The 14,739-nt window shown below is 33.3% G+C and overlaps 1 protein-coding gene across 4 annotated transcripts in view; it reads left to right on the plus strand.

Annotated features, from left to right (window-relative positions):
- The window catches only part of LNPK (lunapark, ER junction formation factor), a 63,401-nt gene that overhangs the window by 40,099 nt on the left and 8,563 nt on the right, over positions 1-14,739 (plus strand). For 3 of the 4 annotated variants that reach the window (XM_045559016.1, XM_045559018.1, XM_045559019.1), the window contains 3 exons: positions 5,118-5,330; positions 12,134-12,239; positions 13,910-13,980. In XM_045559016.1, the coding sequence (XP_045414972.1) occupies positions 5,118-5,330; positions 12,134-12,239; positions 13,910-13,980 (390 nt within the window). The remainder of the gene's footprint in view (positions 1-5,117; positions 5,331-12,133; positions 12,240-13,909; positions 13,981-14,739) is intronic. The other variant, XM_045559017.1, reaches the window with a different exon arrangement.

The raw sequence follows: 14,739 nt of genomic DNA on the forward strand, positions 1-14,739 counted from the left end.
GGAATTATCTGGGCTGGAGATACAAGTTTGGGTGTCATTAGTATGTGAATGGTATTAAAACCATGAGACTGGATTAGGTTACCAAGGAAGTAACTATAGAGGAAGAAGATAAGAGGACCAAGGGGCCTGCTCTCTAACATTAAGATGTTAGAGTAATGAAGAGGAATCAGAAAAATAAACTGAGAAGAAATAGTCAGTGAGATAGGAAACGCAGGAGAGTATGGAGCCTGGGATGCTAAGTAAAGAGAGTGTTTCAAGGTAGTGATCATCTGTGACAAATACTGCTGCCAAGTAAGTTGAGGGTTGAGTATTGATCACTGATTGTAGCAAGTAGAGGTCCTTGGTGACACTGAAAAGAACAATTTGGGCCGGGCACGGTGGCTCACGCCTGTAATCCTAGCACTCTGGGAGGCCGAGGCGGGTGGATCGTTTGAGCTCAGGAGTTCGAGACCAGTCTGAGCAAGAGCGAGATGCCGTCTCTACTAAAAATAGAAATTATATAGACAACTAAAAACATATATATAAAAAATTAGCCGGGGATGGTGGCACATGCTTGTAGTCCCAGGTACTCGGGAGGCTGAGGCAGGAGTTGCTTGAGCCCAGGAGTTTGAGGTTGCTGTGAGCTAGGGTGATGCCATGGCACTCTAGCCTGGGCAACAGAGTGAGACTCTGTCTCAAAAAAAAAAAAAAAAAGCACAGTTTTGGTGGAGGGATGGGTGCAAAATCCTGATTAGAAAGGATGTGGGTAAAAAAGAGACAATGAGAAGAGACTACTCTTTTGAGTAAAAAGGAGTAGAAATAGGTGGCTGGAGAAGGAAACATTTTGTGTGTGTGGGCAAGCATACTGTATGAAAGAAATAATAGCATGTTTGTATGGTACTGGGAATGGCCCAGAAGACATGGAATAATTGATGATATAGGAGACATCAATAGGAGACAGCAGGGACAATTGATTTGGAACTATCCCTGAGTAGGCAAGAGGGGATGCAATCTAGTGTACAAATGGAGAAGCTGGCTTTTGATAGGAGTGTGGCAGTTCATCTCTATAACAAGGTAAGTCTGAGAACGTGGGCAGAGATAGGTAAATGGTGGGAATTGTCTTCTGATTGTATCTGTTTTGTTAGGGTGAGGTTGAGGGGAGATGGTGTTGGGAGCTTGAAGGAAAGATACGAAATGACTCTCTTGGAAAGTGAGAGACTAAATGAATTAGGGAAATATAGGAATTCCAGAGGACCCTAAAGCCCACTTAAAATTAATAGTCATGAGTTTAAAGCATGATTCTTTGTGGTTTTCCAGTTATGTTCACCTGCATGGGTGCAGGCATGGAGTAGGCAGATAGTTGGTTTTAACCACGGTTGGGTTTTGCCTTATGAATTAGATAAGGTGATAAAGGGGCCAAGAGGTAAGGTTGTTGCAAGGGAGTGATTGTAACAATGGATTATGGAATTTAGGATGATCATGAAGGAAATAAGGGTATGAAAGGTGGCAGATAGTTAAAAGGTGTTGGTAATATTAATATAGAAATCTGCAAATGTAGGCCAAGACTTGTTTTTTATGGCTTTTTAGCTTAGAATGGCTTTACATTTTCAAAGCATTCTAAAAAATAGCAAAGAAGAATAAGAACACGTAACAGAGACTTGTGTGGTCTGCAAAGCCTAAAATGTTTACTTCTGGCTCTTCACAAATAAAGTTTACTGATACCTTAATAATTAATGGATCATAGATTCCCCTTGGAGTTGGAAGAAGTAAGCCAGAGAGGTAAGTGTGGTTTGAGAGCTGTATCAATTCATAAGGCAAAGTATCCTTAAAGTTGAGAGGGATCAGTTATTGTTAATGCAGCGTTCTAGGATAGGTTATGACTGCAGGAGTGAATGATTGAAGTAGGAAGAATGATCAGATTATTAGAGGTTGCCATCTGATAGCTAAAAATGAATCCTTAACAGACCCTCCTATATTTTTTTAAAAAGGAAATCACCTATACATTTTCTTTTGCCTTTGTATACAACCTAGAAACTTTATTAATGAAATTATGAAAGAAAAATTGTGTCCTACCCATAGCTAAATTTGAAATCAGTTATTTTTGCAGAAAAATTTAATGATTTTAGCAAAAGGGTTACAACTTCCTATTTAAGTAGGCTTTAGGGTTCACTCACTTGTGTTCCATGGCATATATGGAAAACTAAAGACTTATGGAAATCATAAATCTTTTTTTGATCTTCATACCAAGTAGAATGATACTTCATATTTTGGTTTTTTGGGGGGGGGGTGTATGTGTGTTTAAGAGAATCTGGAAAATGCCTTATAAAATAATAAATTTACTTTTTTGGGTGACCTTTACTTAAGTATCAAATCTGTACTGTTGCAATTATCTATTGCATAACAAACTATTCTAAAACTTAGGGGCTTAAAATAACATTCATCTATTTTGTTGATGAATTTGCAGTTTGGCCAGGGACAAAGACAGCTCATCTCTGTCTCACAATATTAGTTGGAGCTACTTTATTGGAGCTGTAGGGTTCTATCAAGATGGCTTACATGGCTGGCAAGTTGGTGCTGGCTGTCAGTTCCTCTCCACATGGACTTCTCTATGGGGCCATCTGGGCCTCCTCCTCACATGGTTGCTAGGTTCCCAGACCAAGCAACCTGGGAGACAGGGAGGAGTCCTGAAAACTGGCACAGCTGTGTTTTCTTGGTCAAACAGTCACAGAGTACAGATTCAAGGTGAGGGTATATAGACACTCTCCACTTGAATTTTTTGGGAGGAGAATCAAAGAATTTTGGAGTCTTATTTTAAAACTCCCACAGGTACCTTAATGTAGATAACAAAGGCATTTCTATCTCCATCAGTTTTCAATGTTTATCTCAAATGCCACCATCACCATGAACCCTTTTCCATCTAGATGACTAACTCTTTGGTCCCTGCTTCTGGGGCCCTCTGTAATACTTCACTGGCTCCCTTTTTATGGCACTTAGCTTGCATTAGAATATTTAGTGAGTTTGTCTTGTCTTTGCTTGCCACTTTTATATGCAACTCTGAATCCCCTTCAGTGATGCTTATCTTAGTGTTTTACTCAGAGTGGTTGCTTAATAAATGTGTTGAGTTGAAGGAAAAAAAGGAAATATTTATTTTATAGCAGAATTCCTGTATTTGTTTAAATGTTATAAAATAGTAATTTACCAAATGGGACTGTGGTGATCTGCATGGTGCAGGTTGTTTAATGTTGAGAGAGCTAGAAAACAGTCCAGACCAGAAATAAATCATCAAGGTGATGAAAAAAAGTAAATGTTAAGATAAAGTACTAAAAAGCAAAGTGTATTCTTAATTTGAAAAATAGAACAACAAAATAGCAAACTTAACTAAAGGCTGACAAATGGTATATATTATTAGAAAATTTTCTGTTTGAAGATAGCTTTTTTGTATGGTTTCCTGAAGTAAGGCTGAGATTCTTAATGCAGCAGGCTGATTGTAACGGAACATGTTTACAGGTTCTGGGGATGAGGATGTGGACATATTTGGGAGGCCATTAATCTGCTTATCACACCATATAAGTTGAGTAAAAGGCAATAGGTAATAGTTGGAAATTTCATATTGAAATGTAAGAGGAAAGTAGATTCATTTCCTAGACCTTTATTAAGCTCATACTCTGCCAGTTACCTTGCCACATCCTGAGGCTATCAAGATGCAGTTCCTGCCTATTATTAGCTCCTGGTTAAAAGGGGTATACGCATGTAAATAAACAATCTTAGTATACTAAGGACTACACAAAGCTAGGCATTCCTAGAAGAATAGAGGGGTTTGATAAAGAATAGCTATGATAATAACAGTAGTGGTGATATTGTAAGTTTATTGGTGATCAAAGCAGTGGTACTTTCAGTGGGTAATACTGTGATAGCTAAAAAGGAAGACAAAATCCAGAGTGAGTTGGGTTGAGAAGTGAAATATGGAGGAATTTTTTTTTCCTTTTTAAAAACTTTGACTCTATGGAAAGGAAGAGGTTACAGAGTCATTTTTGTTAATAAAAAGCCATTGACCTATTGAGAGAAAAATTTTAGTAGAGAAACAGGGTAGAAGCCGAATTTGAAAGAGCTTAGTATGAGTAGGATGTGAAGAGATGAGCCGGTGAATATAGACTAGTTTGAACAACATGGGGAGACCCTGTCTCCAAAAAAAAAAAAAAAAAGTTATAAGGGCTTCTTTATTTGAGATTTTACCACTGACATTCAAGTAAGATATTGGTGGGAATAGAGATTGATAGAATTTAATTTTACATTCTCAAGTATGAGTCATGAAACTTTTTCAGTAAAAGGCCAAGTAGTAAGTATAGTAAGTGGCTTTGAGGGTCATATGATCTCAACTCTTTGAAAGCAGCCATAGACAATATGTAAACAAAAGAGCGGAACTGTGTTCCAATAAAACTACAAAAACAGGCAGCACCCTGGAGTTGGCACATTTTGCCAACCCCTGTTATTGAGAATCTTGTAATTTCTCCAACTATAAACTTAAATTTATTTATGAAGAAACATTGTTTATGTAGAGTGGAAGTTTTCCTTTATTGGGTGTTTGGGTAAAAAAAAAATTGCCAAAAAAGTAGCAATATCATAAAGGAGAATGGGACTGGTACCTAATAGTAAAGAATACCTTTTTGGCATTTTTATGACTACTTAGATTAATTACTTTATAAATCATTTGATAATTCCAGAATATACCTATTCACTTATTTCTTAAACTTATCAATTTTTTGAATTTTGAAAAACAAATTTACAATTTGGAGTTTTCACTAATTCTGATAATTTTTTTCCTTTATCATAATTAGGAAAGTTTACTGTAAAAAGACATGACACATAATTGGTGATGATTTTATTTTATTAAATTTATTTAAAAAAATGATACCAGTAGATAGATAAAAGCTTGTATAAATATGTGTAATTGAATTGTAAGTTAAGAAATGTAGCACTCTATTTTCAGTGTTACATTTTATAGATTTCTTATTACAAGCAGTTTTGACTCTGGAATGCCTTTTGGTGCCACAAAATTTTAATAAATGTAAGTCATTTGTGGTATTGGTTAATATGGTATATTGGATATTAAATCTAGTGTATATACTTATTCTTCGCAGAGATTCGTCAGCGAACTGCGGCTCAAAGAAACCTTTCTCCAACACCAGCAAGCCCTAACCAGGGCCCTCCTCCACAAGTTCCAGTATCTCCTCGACCACAAAAGGACACTTCAGCCCCTGGTGGACCCCCAGAAAGGACTGTTACTCCAGCTCTACCGTCAAATCTGTTACCAAGACATCTTGGATCCCCTGCTACTTCAGTGCCTGGAATGGGTAAACAGAGCACTTAATGTTATTTACAGTTTATATTGTTTTCTCTGGTTACCAATAAAACAGGCCATTTTCAGACAGTATGGAAATGGCATTTCATTTGGAAATAGCAGAGCAGTTATCTGATTAAGCAGGAGTTCCATATTCAATTAGCCATAACTCTTTACAGCTGGCACCTTGTGATACTGAAACCTATTTCTTGAGCTCATTTAACTGTTATGGCTTCTTTGTTTAAGTGGCAATAAAACTTTGTAGTATTGTGTAGTCAACAATATAGCATATCTTTTTATATTCAACTTTAGAATGACTCCAGATTTATATAAAATGGGGAGAGAACACTTTTGGAATGTATTCATGTTTTTTGCTAAACCCTGCACATATATTTCAGGAAGAATATTCCTGCCATTGTAGTGTACAGTATTACTTTTGTTAATATGGGCTGGTAGATTTTTTTTCTTTTTTTTTTTTTTTTTTAAGGCATAGAACCTTAGTATTTCTGATAGATACTTTATAAAGTTCTATAAAATGAACATATTCCCTTAACTATTTTATTCCTTGGATTCTATTTTTTCACTGTGGTAGCTCTTTAGGGAAAGATCCCATTCTGGAGTGTAACAGACTATATTATCCTGTGGTTTCTTTTGGAGTGTGATTGGGGCATAGAAGTCCACTGCTTTAGCAGTTCACATTATTTTGCATAGATTTCTATGTTGGATTATTGCATATGATAGTAAATTATTTATTTTGTTTTAGGTTATTTGATTATAATTTAGAATAATTTATTATTTCATGACTAATTACTAACATAAATTATAATGATTTTGAGGCTAGGCTAGTTGATGTCAGGTAATCAGAGCATTTATGTAATAAAATCATTAAGAAATTTAAATATTACTTACTATGGTAGATTTTTTTCTTGTTTTCCTTTAAAAATGCAGCATAAGTTTTTAGAAGACTAGAAAACTTAATTTATAAACAAATTAAGAAAGCTGATTACAAAAGAAATGTATACAAATCTTATTAACTTTTAAAGTAGCTATTTTAAAAAATACTTTTAAATTTGACATATAATGATAACACTGTAAGGTAGGCATGTATTTTATGAAATTGAGAAAAGTTAAATTGAAAATGACTCATCTTTCAGTTGCTATCTGGTTGATTTGAGATACTCATGATTGTAAATTTAAATTCCTGCTTGTTTAGTGAAAGAACTTTTTTTGGAGAAAATGCATGAATTTCATGCATTTGTGTATGTAAATGATTTTAAAGAAATAAAAGTTTAGCAACTTATAATAGTAATAAAAACTGTATTGCACATGTAAGGATAAGGCTATAGAAGGAACAATGGCCTAAATTTCATGATCATGTAAATATAACTTGTTTTACTGAAGTTTTTAATTATTAAATAGTTTCTGTATGAAAGATTGTTTAAATTGTACATTGCCAAAAATATGAATAAGTGATTTATTATTGATTTTTTCATTATACCATATTTGTGGAAGAGAATCAATTTAATGTGTATTACCACAGAGCTCCCATATGTCTGAAAATTAATAACCAGCAGGTACTTGATAATTTGCCAAGCTGTGTAAAAATGACCAGTATTCCTACAATGCTTGCTTTTGATGATTGTATTAATTACTGTTGTCCATAACAGCATGAGTATGAAGATGCATTATTTTGAAAGTTATTAATGTGCACGAAGTTTAAGATATTTTTATGGAATCTGTTGTTTTATGTATCCAGATTCTTTTATGGGCATGTTTACTTTAAATATGTAGAAGTAAAATACTCCAGCAAAAAGTTAAGTTGGCTTAAATCGTTTCAAAATCTAATGTGGCTTGCTTATTCAAGTTGAAAATTTGATAATGAGGTATGACAATGTTTGGATTCAACTTTATTTTTTAATTATAATAATTGAATCTTTTTACCACAAGTAAAGCAATAACTTACCTGATGAAATCTTAAAAATATGCTTTATTTGTAATATGAAGAACTCGTTCCAGAATCTAACTTTTGTTTACTAATAGCTATAATTTTAATATCAGTTGACCTTTTAGGTTTATGATTATTTACAAAGCAAATCTCTTTTTTAAATCATTAATACTTTAAAATAATATAGTATTGCTGTCCTTAAGTAAACTTGAAGGCTTTAAAGTTTTTGTCACATATTCCAACAGAGTTCCATTTTGTTTCAGTTTTCTGTGAGGTCTCCATGTAAACCTCCGTTGCTGCCCACTTTATTATGTTCATTCTGTCTTGTTTTACAAAGGCAAGCATCGTATTTTATTTATTTTCTTACTTTCTTCTCAGTGCCTTCTTCTTCTGCAAACAGTTCTCTTTTGGTTTTTAGAGGTCAGAGAGTTACAATTCATGAAGTTTGAATGTGTAACTCTTTATTTTTGTTATTGTTTTTATATGATAATTGTTTTAGAATTAACTAAATTCTATGTTCTTTTTCCAATCCCCATTAGTCTTTTCTGATGTTGCCTAATTTATATTAGATGTACTGTATAACTCTCCATTTATTTAGGTCATTAATTTCTCTCAGCAATGTTTTGTGGTGTTCACTTTATAGGTTTTGCATATTTTGGGGTTAAATTTACATCTAATTATTTCATATTTTTGATGCTATTATAAGTTATTAACTATTTCTAACTGTTCATTGCTAGTGTATATAGAAATACAATTGATTTTTGTATATTGGTCTTATATCCTCTAACCTTGCTAAATTCATTTATTGGTTCTGGTAACTTTTTTATAGATTACATAATATTTTCTATATAGATAATCACATTATCTGTGAATAAAAAAAATTCTGCTTCTCCCTTTCCAATCTAGTTTCCTTTTATTTCTTTTTCTTACCGTATTACACTAGCTAGAACCTTCAGTACAATGTTGAATAGAAGTGATAGAAGTAGACTTCCTTGCCTATTTGTTGATCTTTTTGGAAAGCTATTATTCTTTCATCATTTAGCATGATGTTAGCTCTAGGGTTTTTGGTTTTTAGTTTTAATAAATACCCTTTATCAGGTTGAAGTGCCTGCCTATTCTTAGTTGGCTGAAGATTTTTATCAGTAATAGATGATGGATTTTGTCAGATGCTTTTCTGAATCTATTGAGATGTTCATATTGGGTTTTGTTTGTTTCTTTGTTTTAACATCTATTTATATAGTGAATTACATTGATTTTTAAATGTTAAACCAACTTGCTTTCCTGGAATAAATGTCACTTGATCATGATGTATTGTTTTATATGTATATTGTTGGATTCAATTTGCTAATACTTTGTTAAATTTACATTGATGTTTATTATGGATATTGGTCTGTAGAATTTTTTTTTTTTTTTGTCATATCTTTGTCTGGTTTTGGTATCAGAGTTATGTTGGTTTCATGTTATGAGTAAGTATTCTGTCTTTGATTTTTCTGGACAAGTTTGTGTATAATTGGTATTATTTCTTCCTTAATTTAAATGTTTGGTAGAATTTACTGTTTGAAATGTCTGGGCCTGGTATTTTCTTTGCTGGAAAGGTTTGTTTGCTGTTTTAACTAAAGATTCAATTTCTTTCATTAAAGAAAAACTATAGACAAATATGATACATAGATATAAAAATTCTTAACAAAATTTTAGTAAATCAAATAGTTATCTTTTTGAGTGATCTTTAGTAGTTTGGTAGTCTTTCAAGGAATTTGTCCATTTCATCTAACTTGTAGAATTTATTGACATAAAGTTGTTCATAATCTTCCCTATTATCCTTTTAATACCTTTATAATCTGGAGTTATGCTGTCTTTCTGATTTCTGATATTAGTATTTTGTATCTTCTTTCTTTTTTCCTGATTAGTCTGAGGTTTATCAGTCTAGAGTTTTATCATTTTATTAATCTTCTCAGAGAACCAGCTTTTCACTATTATTTTTGTATTTTCTACTTTATTACTTTCCTCTTTGATCTTTATTATGTCTATTTTTGTTTTTGCTTATTTAGGATTTATTTTTAGTTTTTTAAAGTAGAAGCTGAAGTTTATGGATTTTAGGCCTATCTTCTTTCGTAATATAGGTGTTTAGTGTTATATATTTTCTTCTAAGTACTGCTTTACTGCATATCATAAATTTTGATATGCTTTTTTTGTTTTCATTCAATTCAAAATATTTTCTAATTTCCCGTTTGATTTTTCGTCGAATCCTGGGTTATTTAGATGTACGTGATTTAGTCTCTAAATATTTGGAGATTTTTCAGATTTTTTTCTATTGCTGAGTTCTAGTTTAATTCTACTGTGGTTAGAAAACATACTTCTTCTTATGTGAATCTTTCTAAATATAGCGAGACTTGTTTTATGACCCAGAATGCCATGTCTTGGTAAATGTTTTCTAGTCACTTAAAAAGAACATTTATTCGTGGGGGATTGGGATTGGTTCTAGGACCACCCAAGCAGATACCAATATCCACAGATTCTCAAGTCCCTTATTACTTGCATATAAACCATGTACATCATCCTATGTACTTTTTTTTTTTTGAGACAGAGTCTCGCTCTGTTGCCCAGACTAGAGTGCTGTGGTGTCACCATAGCTCACTGCAACCTCAAATTCCTGGGATTAAGCAATTTTCCTGCTTCAGCCTCCTGAGTAGCTGGGACTTCTTGTGTGTGGCACCATACCTGACTAATTTTTCTACTTTTGTAGAGACAGGATCTCGCTCTTGCTCAGGTCTAGAACTCCTGGCCTCAAGCTATCTTACCACCTTGGCCTCCCAGAGTGTTAGCATTACAAGCGTGAGCCACTGCACCTGCCCCGCTCCTGTGTACTTCAAATTATCTGCAGAGTACTTATAATACGTAATACAATGCAGTCAATTATCTTTTAAGGTGATTTAAAGAATTAAAAAAAGTCATATATTTACTCACATAGCAACTATTTCAAATTCTCTGTTCCTTTGTGTAGATCCTGCTTCCTGTCTACAGTTACTTTTCTTTTGCCTGAAGGACTTCTTTTAACATTTCTTTTAGTGCATGCAGTTCTGCTAGTGATGAATTCTTTCAGTTTTATATATCTGAACAAGTCTTCATTTTGCCTTTATTTGACAAAGATGTTTACACTGGATACAGAATTCTTATTTGACAGTTTTTTCCTTTCATAACTTTAAACATACTGTTTCACTGTCTTCTGGCTTACATACTTTCCGATGAGAAGTCTGCTGTTATTCTTTTCTCTGTTGCTCTGTACATAATGTATCTTTTTCTGGCTGCTTTTAAGATTTTATCAGTGGTTTTAAGCAACTTGATGATGCTCTGTTGTGTGGCAAAATTATGTTTTTTATGCTTGGGATTTGTTGATATTCTTGGATCTGTAGTTTTATGACTTTCATCAAATTTGGAAAATTTTTGTATATGTATCTCCTAATATTTTTTTCTTTTCATTTCTTTCCTTTTCTTTATGGACCCCAATTGCATGTATATGAAGCTGCCTGAGGTTGTTCTATAGCTTGCTGATGATTTTTTCAATTAAAAAAATTTTAAATCTTTTCTGTGTTTCATTTGTTTGGTTTCTATTGATATATCTTCAAGTTCACCAATATGTTTTTTTCTGCAATGTCTAAACTGCTGTTCGAATCATTTGTGGATTTTTCATCTTAGACATTATAGTTTTTATGTGTAGAAGTTCAATTTGGGTGTTTTAAATTTTTCCCATGTCTCTACTTAAAATACTGAATCTTTCCTCTAGATTCTCAAAACATATGAAATCTAGTTATTAACATAATAAATGTCTTAACATCTTTGTCTACTAATTCAATCATCACTATCATTTCTAGGTCAATTTCAACTGATTTATCTTATTGTAGGTAGTATTGTCGTATATTAGCATGTCTAGTAATTTTTTATCTAATGCCAGACATTATGAATTTCACCTTATTGAATGCTGGATTTTTTAAACCCTTATATGATATTCTTCTGAATAGTCGACTCAATGACATATGTGTTAAGAAGTTTTCCACTCTGGCTGGTTGAAACAAGCAATATTTTTGCCCTTGTGTGAACAGTTTCCTTTAATCTTTTTGAGTGGTTCTGTTTTGATCCTCAGATAGTTTCATCACATCCATGCGCCAATCAGTATTCTGCTTATTACTATGGGAGACTGTTTGCAGATCTATGGTGTTCTTTCTCTGTGCCTTTTCTCTTCTTTGGTACTCTTTCCTGTGAACTTGAGCTACCTTGGCCTCCCCAGAGTTCCAGCTCTGTCTCCGCTACTCTGAGAGACTGCCACACTTCACCTGTATTTACCATTCTTGTGCAGATGCCTGCAAACACTCTCTAGGCAATAAGCTGGGGGCAGTCGTAGGGCATGCTTTGTGTTTAGTCTCTCAGGGAACATTAACCTACATTGCCTGATATCCACTGTCTTTAAAACTGTTACTTCATATGTTCTGCACAGTTTTTTAGTTGCTTTCTGTGGGAAGGTAAATCTGACCCCTGTTACTTTATTATGGCCCAAAATGGAAGTCCCCTAATGTATTACATAAGCTTTTAAAAGTTGGGCATTTTTAAAAATTTGTTTTTACAGAACCCAATGTAGTTTCATTTTCTAATAGATTATATTGGTGGTTCTGATATAGCACATATTTAAATATATTTTTGTAGGGCAGTATTTTTAATGAAAATATGAATGTTCTACAGAGATTTATAAGAATTAATGTTTTACTGTTAGAATTTTTGAGAGTTCTAACAAGCACAGGTAGTTCTTGGTAGCTGAATTAAATTATATATATATATATATTTTATACATGTAAATTTGTATGTATTTGTGTATTTAATAGGTCTTCATCCTCCAGGTCCACCTTTAGCAAGACCCATTCTCCCCCGAGAACGAGGTGCTCTGGATAGAATTGTTGAATATTTAGTTGGTGATGGTCCACAGAACAGGTAATGATTACTACGGTGGTAGATAAATGAAAATGAAAAGATTTATTGGTCACGGTGCATGTATGTACTATATGTTCCACAGTTCTGTGGCTTCTATTTCCCGATTTTAGAATATAATAGAGTATTTTATAGCTGTGCAAAAGAGTACATATTCAATTGTTTTATGGTAGGAATTTTGACAAAATAGTCTAGATAAAATCCATGTGGAAAAAATAGTAACTCTGCTATAAGATTATTTTTAGAGAAATTGAATTTTTTAAATGAAACTTTTAAACTTGAAGGCACAAAAATAGTAAAGACCCGGTGAGTTGTAAGAAATGGAGTTTTATAGGTATCAGTACTGGACTTGGTGATGGTAATACTTTTAATAATGTTAAGAACAATTTGCATGTATTTAGCACTTAACAGTTCTCAAAATGCTTTTCCAATTATTACCTTATTTGATCCTTTCAATAACTCTTGGAAGATAGGTATGATATGTACAGAGCAATTGACAAAAGTATAGACTTTTAAAAAGTTCATAGGATAGTAGATATTTGACAACTTTACCAGTTGATATTATAATTTTAATAAAGAGACTATAATTTAATGTTAATATAATAAATTACGTTATTCAAAAACAGCATGATGTTTGATAGAGCCAAATATTTGTTGAATACATACACACAGAACAGAGAAAGTATATAAATAGAAAATGAGGAAGATGTTCAAGTATAACTGGGAAAGGTATAGGAATCATCATGTATAGAAATTAACCTTTGGACCAGACTAAACAAAATTAAATGTATTTTTTTTTTTTTTTACTGCAGGACTTCTCAGAGTCAGGTTTAATAATATTTATTGTGAATCTCCAAAAAGGTTCCATCTTTTCCAGTCTTATCTAACCACAGATTTGGGGGATTTCATCCCCGGGAATATATATTGGGAAACACCAAAATTAAAGTGTTCTGTTATCAAATATGTTTCTCCTAACTTAGTAAGGATATATTCATTTTAAATGATTTTAGGCCGGGCGCAGTGGCTCACACCTGTAATCCTGGCACTCTGGGAGGCCGAGGCGGGCAGATTGTTTGAGCTCAGGAGTTCGAGACCAGCCTGAGCAAGAGCGAGACCTCATCTCTACTAAAAATAGAAAAGAAATTACTATACGGACAGCTAAAAACATATATATATATGCACACACACACACACACATATATGTGTATATATATTACACACACATATATAGGTATATATATACATACATATATATATATTTTTCTATATATATAGAAAAATTAGCCAGGCATGGTGGTACATGCCTGTAGTCCCAGCTACTCGGGAGGCTGAGGCAGGAGGATTGCTCGAGCCCAGGAGTTTGAGGTTGCTGTGAGCTACGCTGACGCCACGGCACTCTAGCCTGGGCAACAGAGTGAGACTCTGTCTCAAAAAAAAAAAAAAAAATGAAAAAAAAATGATTTTAAATTTGATTTATAAATTATATTTTAAAATGGTTGAAATGTTGCTTTTATTTAAAGAGTATTATTTATGTTTTACTAAGTAACATCTGATCTGTTATGGCATATTTAACTATGTTAAAATATAAATTAGCCATGATGGCTAAATTACTTTCATGAGTTTTGCATTTGTAACTGGTGTGTTCTTCTTTTTTTTTTTTCCCTATGCCTTAGGTATGCCCTTATATGTCAGCAGTGTTTTTCTCATAATGGCATGGCTTTGAAGGAAGAATTTGAATATATTGGTAAGAATTATTAGGTAGTTAGATTTAAATATTTTACTCTTAAATATCTTATTCTATGCCACTTTCCATGTAATGTCATCTTATTTTAGATACTGTCTCTCTATGTATTGCTTAGGCATATTGTCCTTATTTTAGTATACAGAGCAAAGCGATTATAATTATAAGAGATTATAATGTATAATCTCTAGGCCAAATCTCATTGTGCATCACAATCACCTGAAGAGCTTAAAAAAATTATGATACCCAGGACCCACCTAGAAAGAGTCTGCTTTAATTGATCTGGGGTGGGATCCAGGCATTAACTTTTTTTTTAAAGCTCAATGGATGATCTCATGTGTAGCCACTATTAAAAACAGCTGTGGTAAATTATTTATGGTTCTGAAATATGACATACTACATTTTCTTGGGCAAATGAGCAAGGTTCTGAATTTTAAAATAACCCAATGATTCTGGTGATTATGAATTCATTAATTAGTAATACTAATATTAAATTAATATTGTTTTGCTGTCAACCTGCTATGTAACCTGTTACATAGTTAACCTACCATGTATTTTATTCTGCCTTTCTGCTTTAAAATTTAAATTGTAATTCTAAGGCCGGGCGCGGTGGCTCACGCCTGTAATCCTAGCACTCTGGGAGGCCGAGGCGGGTGGATTGCTCGAGGTCAGGAGTTCGAGACCAGCCTGAGCAAGAGTGAGACCCCGTCTCTACTAAAATAGAAAGAAATTATCTGGCCAACTAAAAATATATATAGAAAA

Source organism: Lemur catta, chromosome 8 (assembly GCF_020740605.2).
Source record: "Lemur catta isolate mLemCat1 chromosome 8, mLemCat1.pri, whole genome shotgun sequence".
Classification (NCBI taxonomy): Eukaryota; Metazoa; Chordata; class Mammalia; order Primates; family Lemuridae; genus Lemur; species Lemur catta.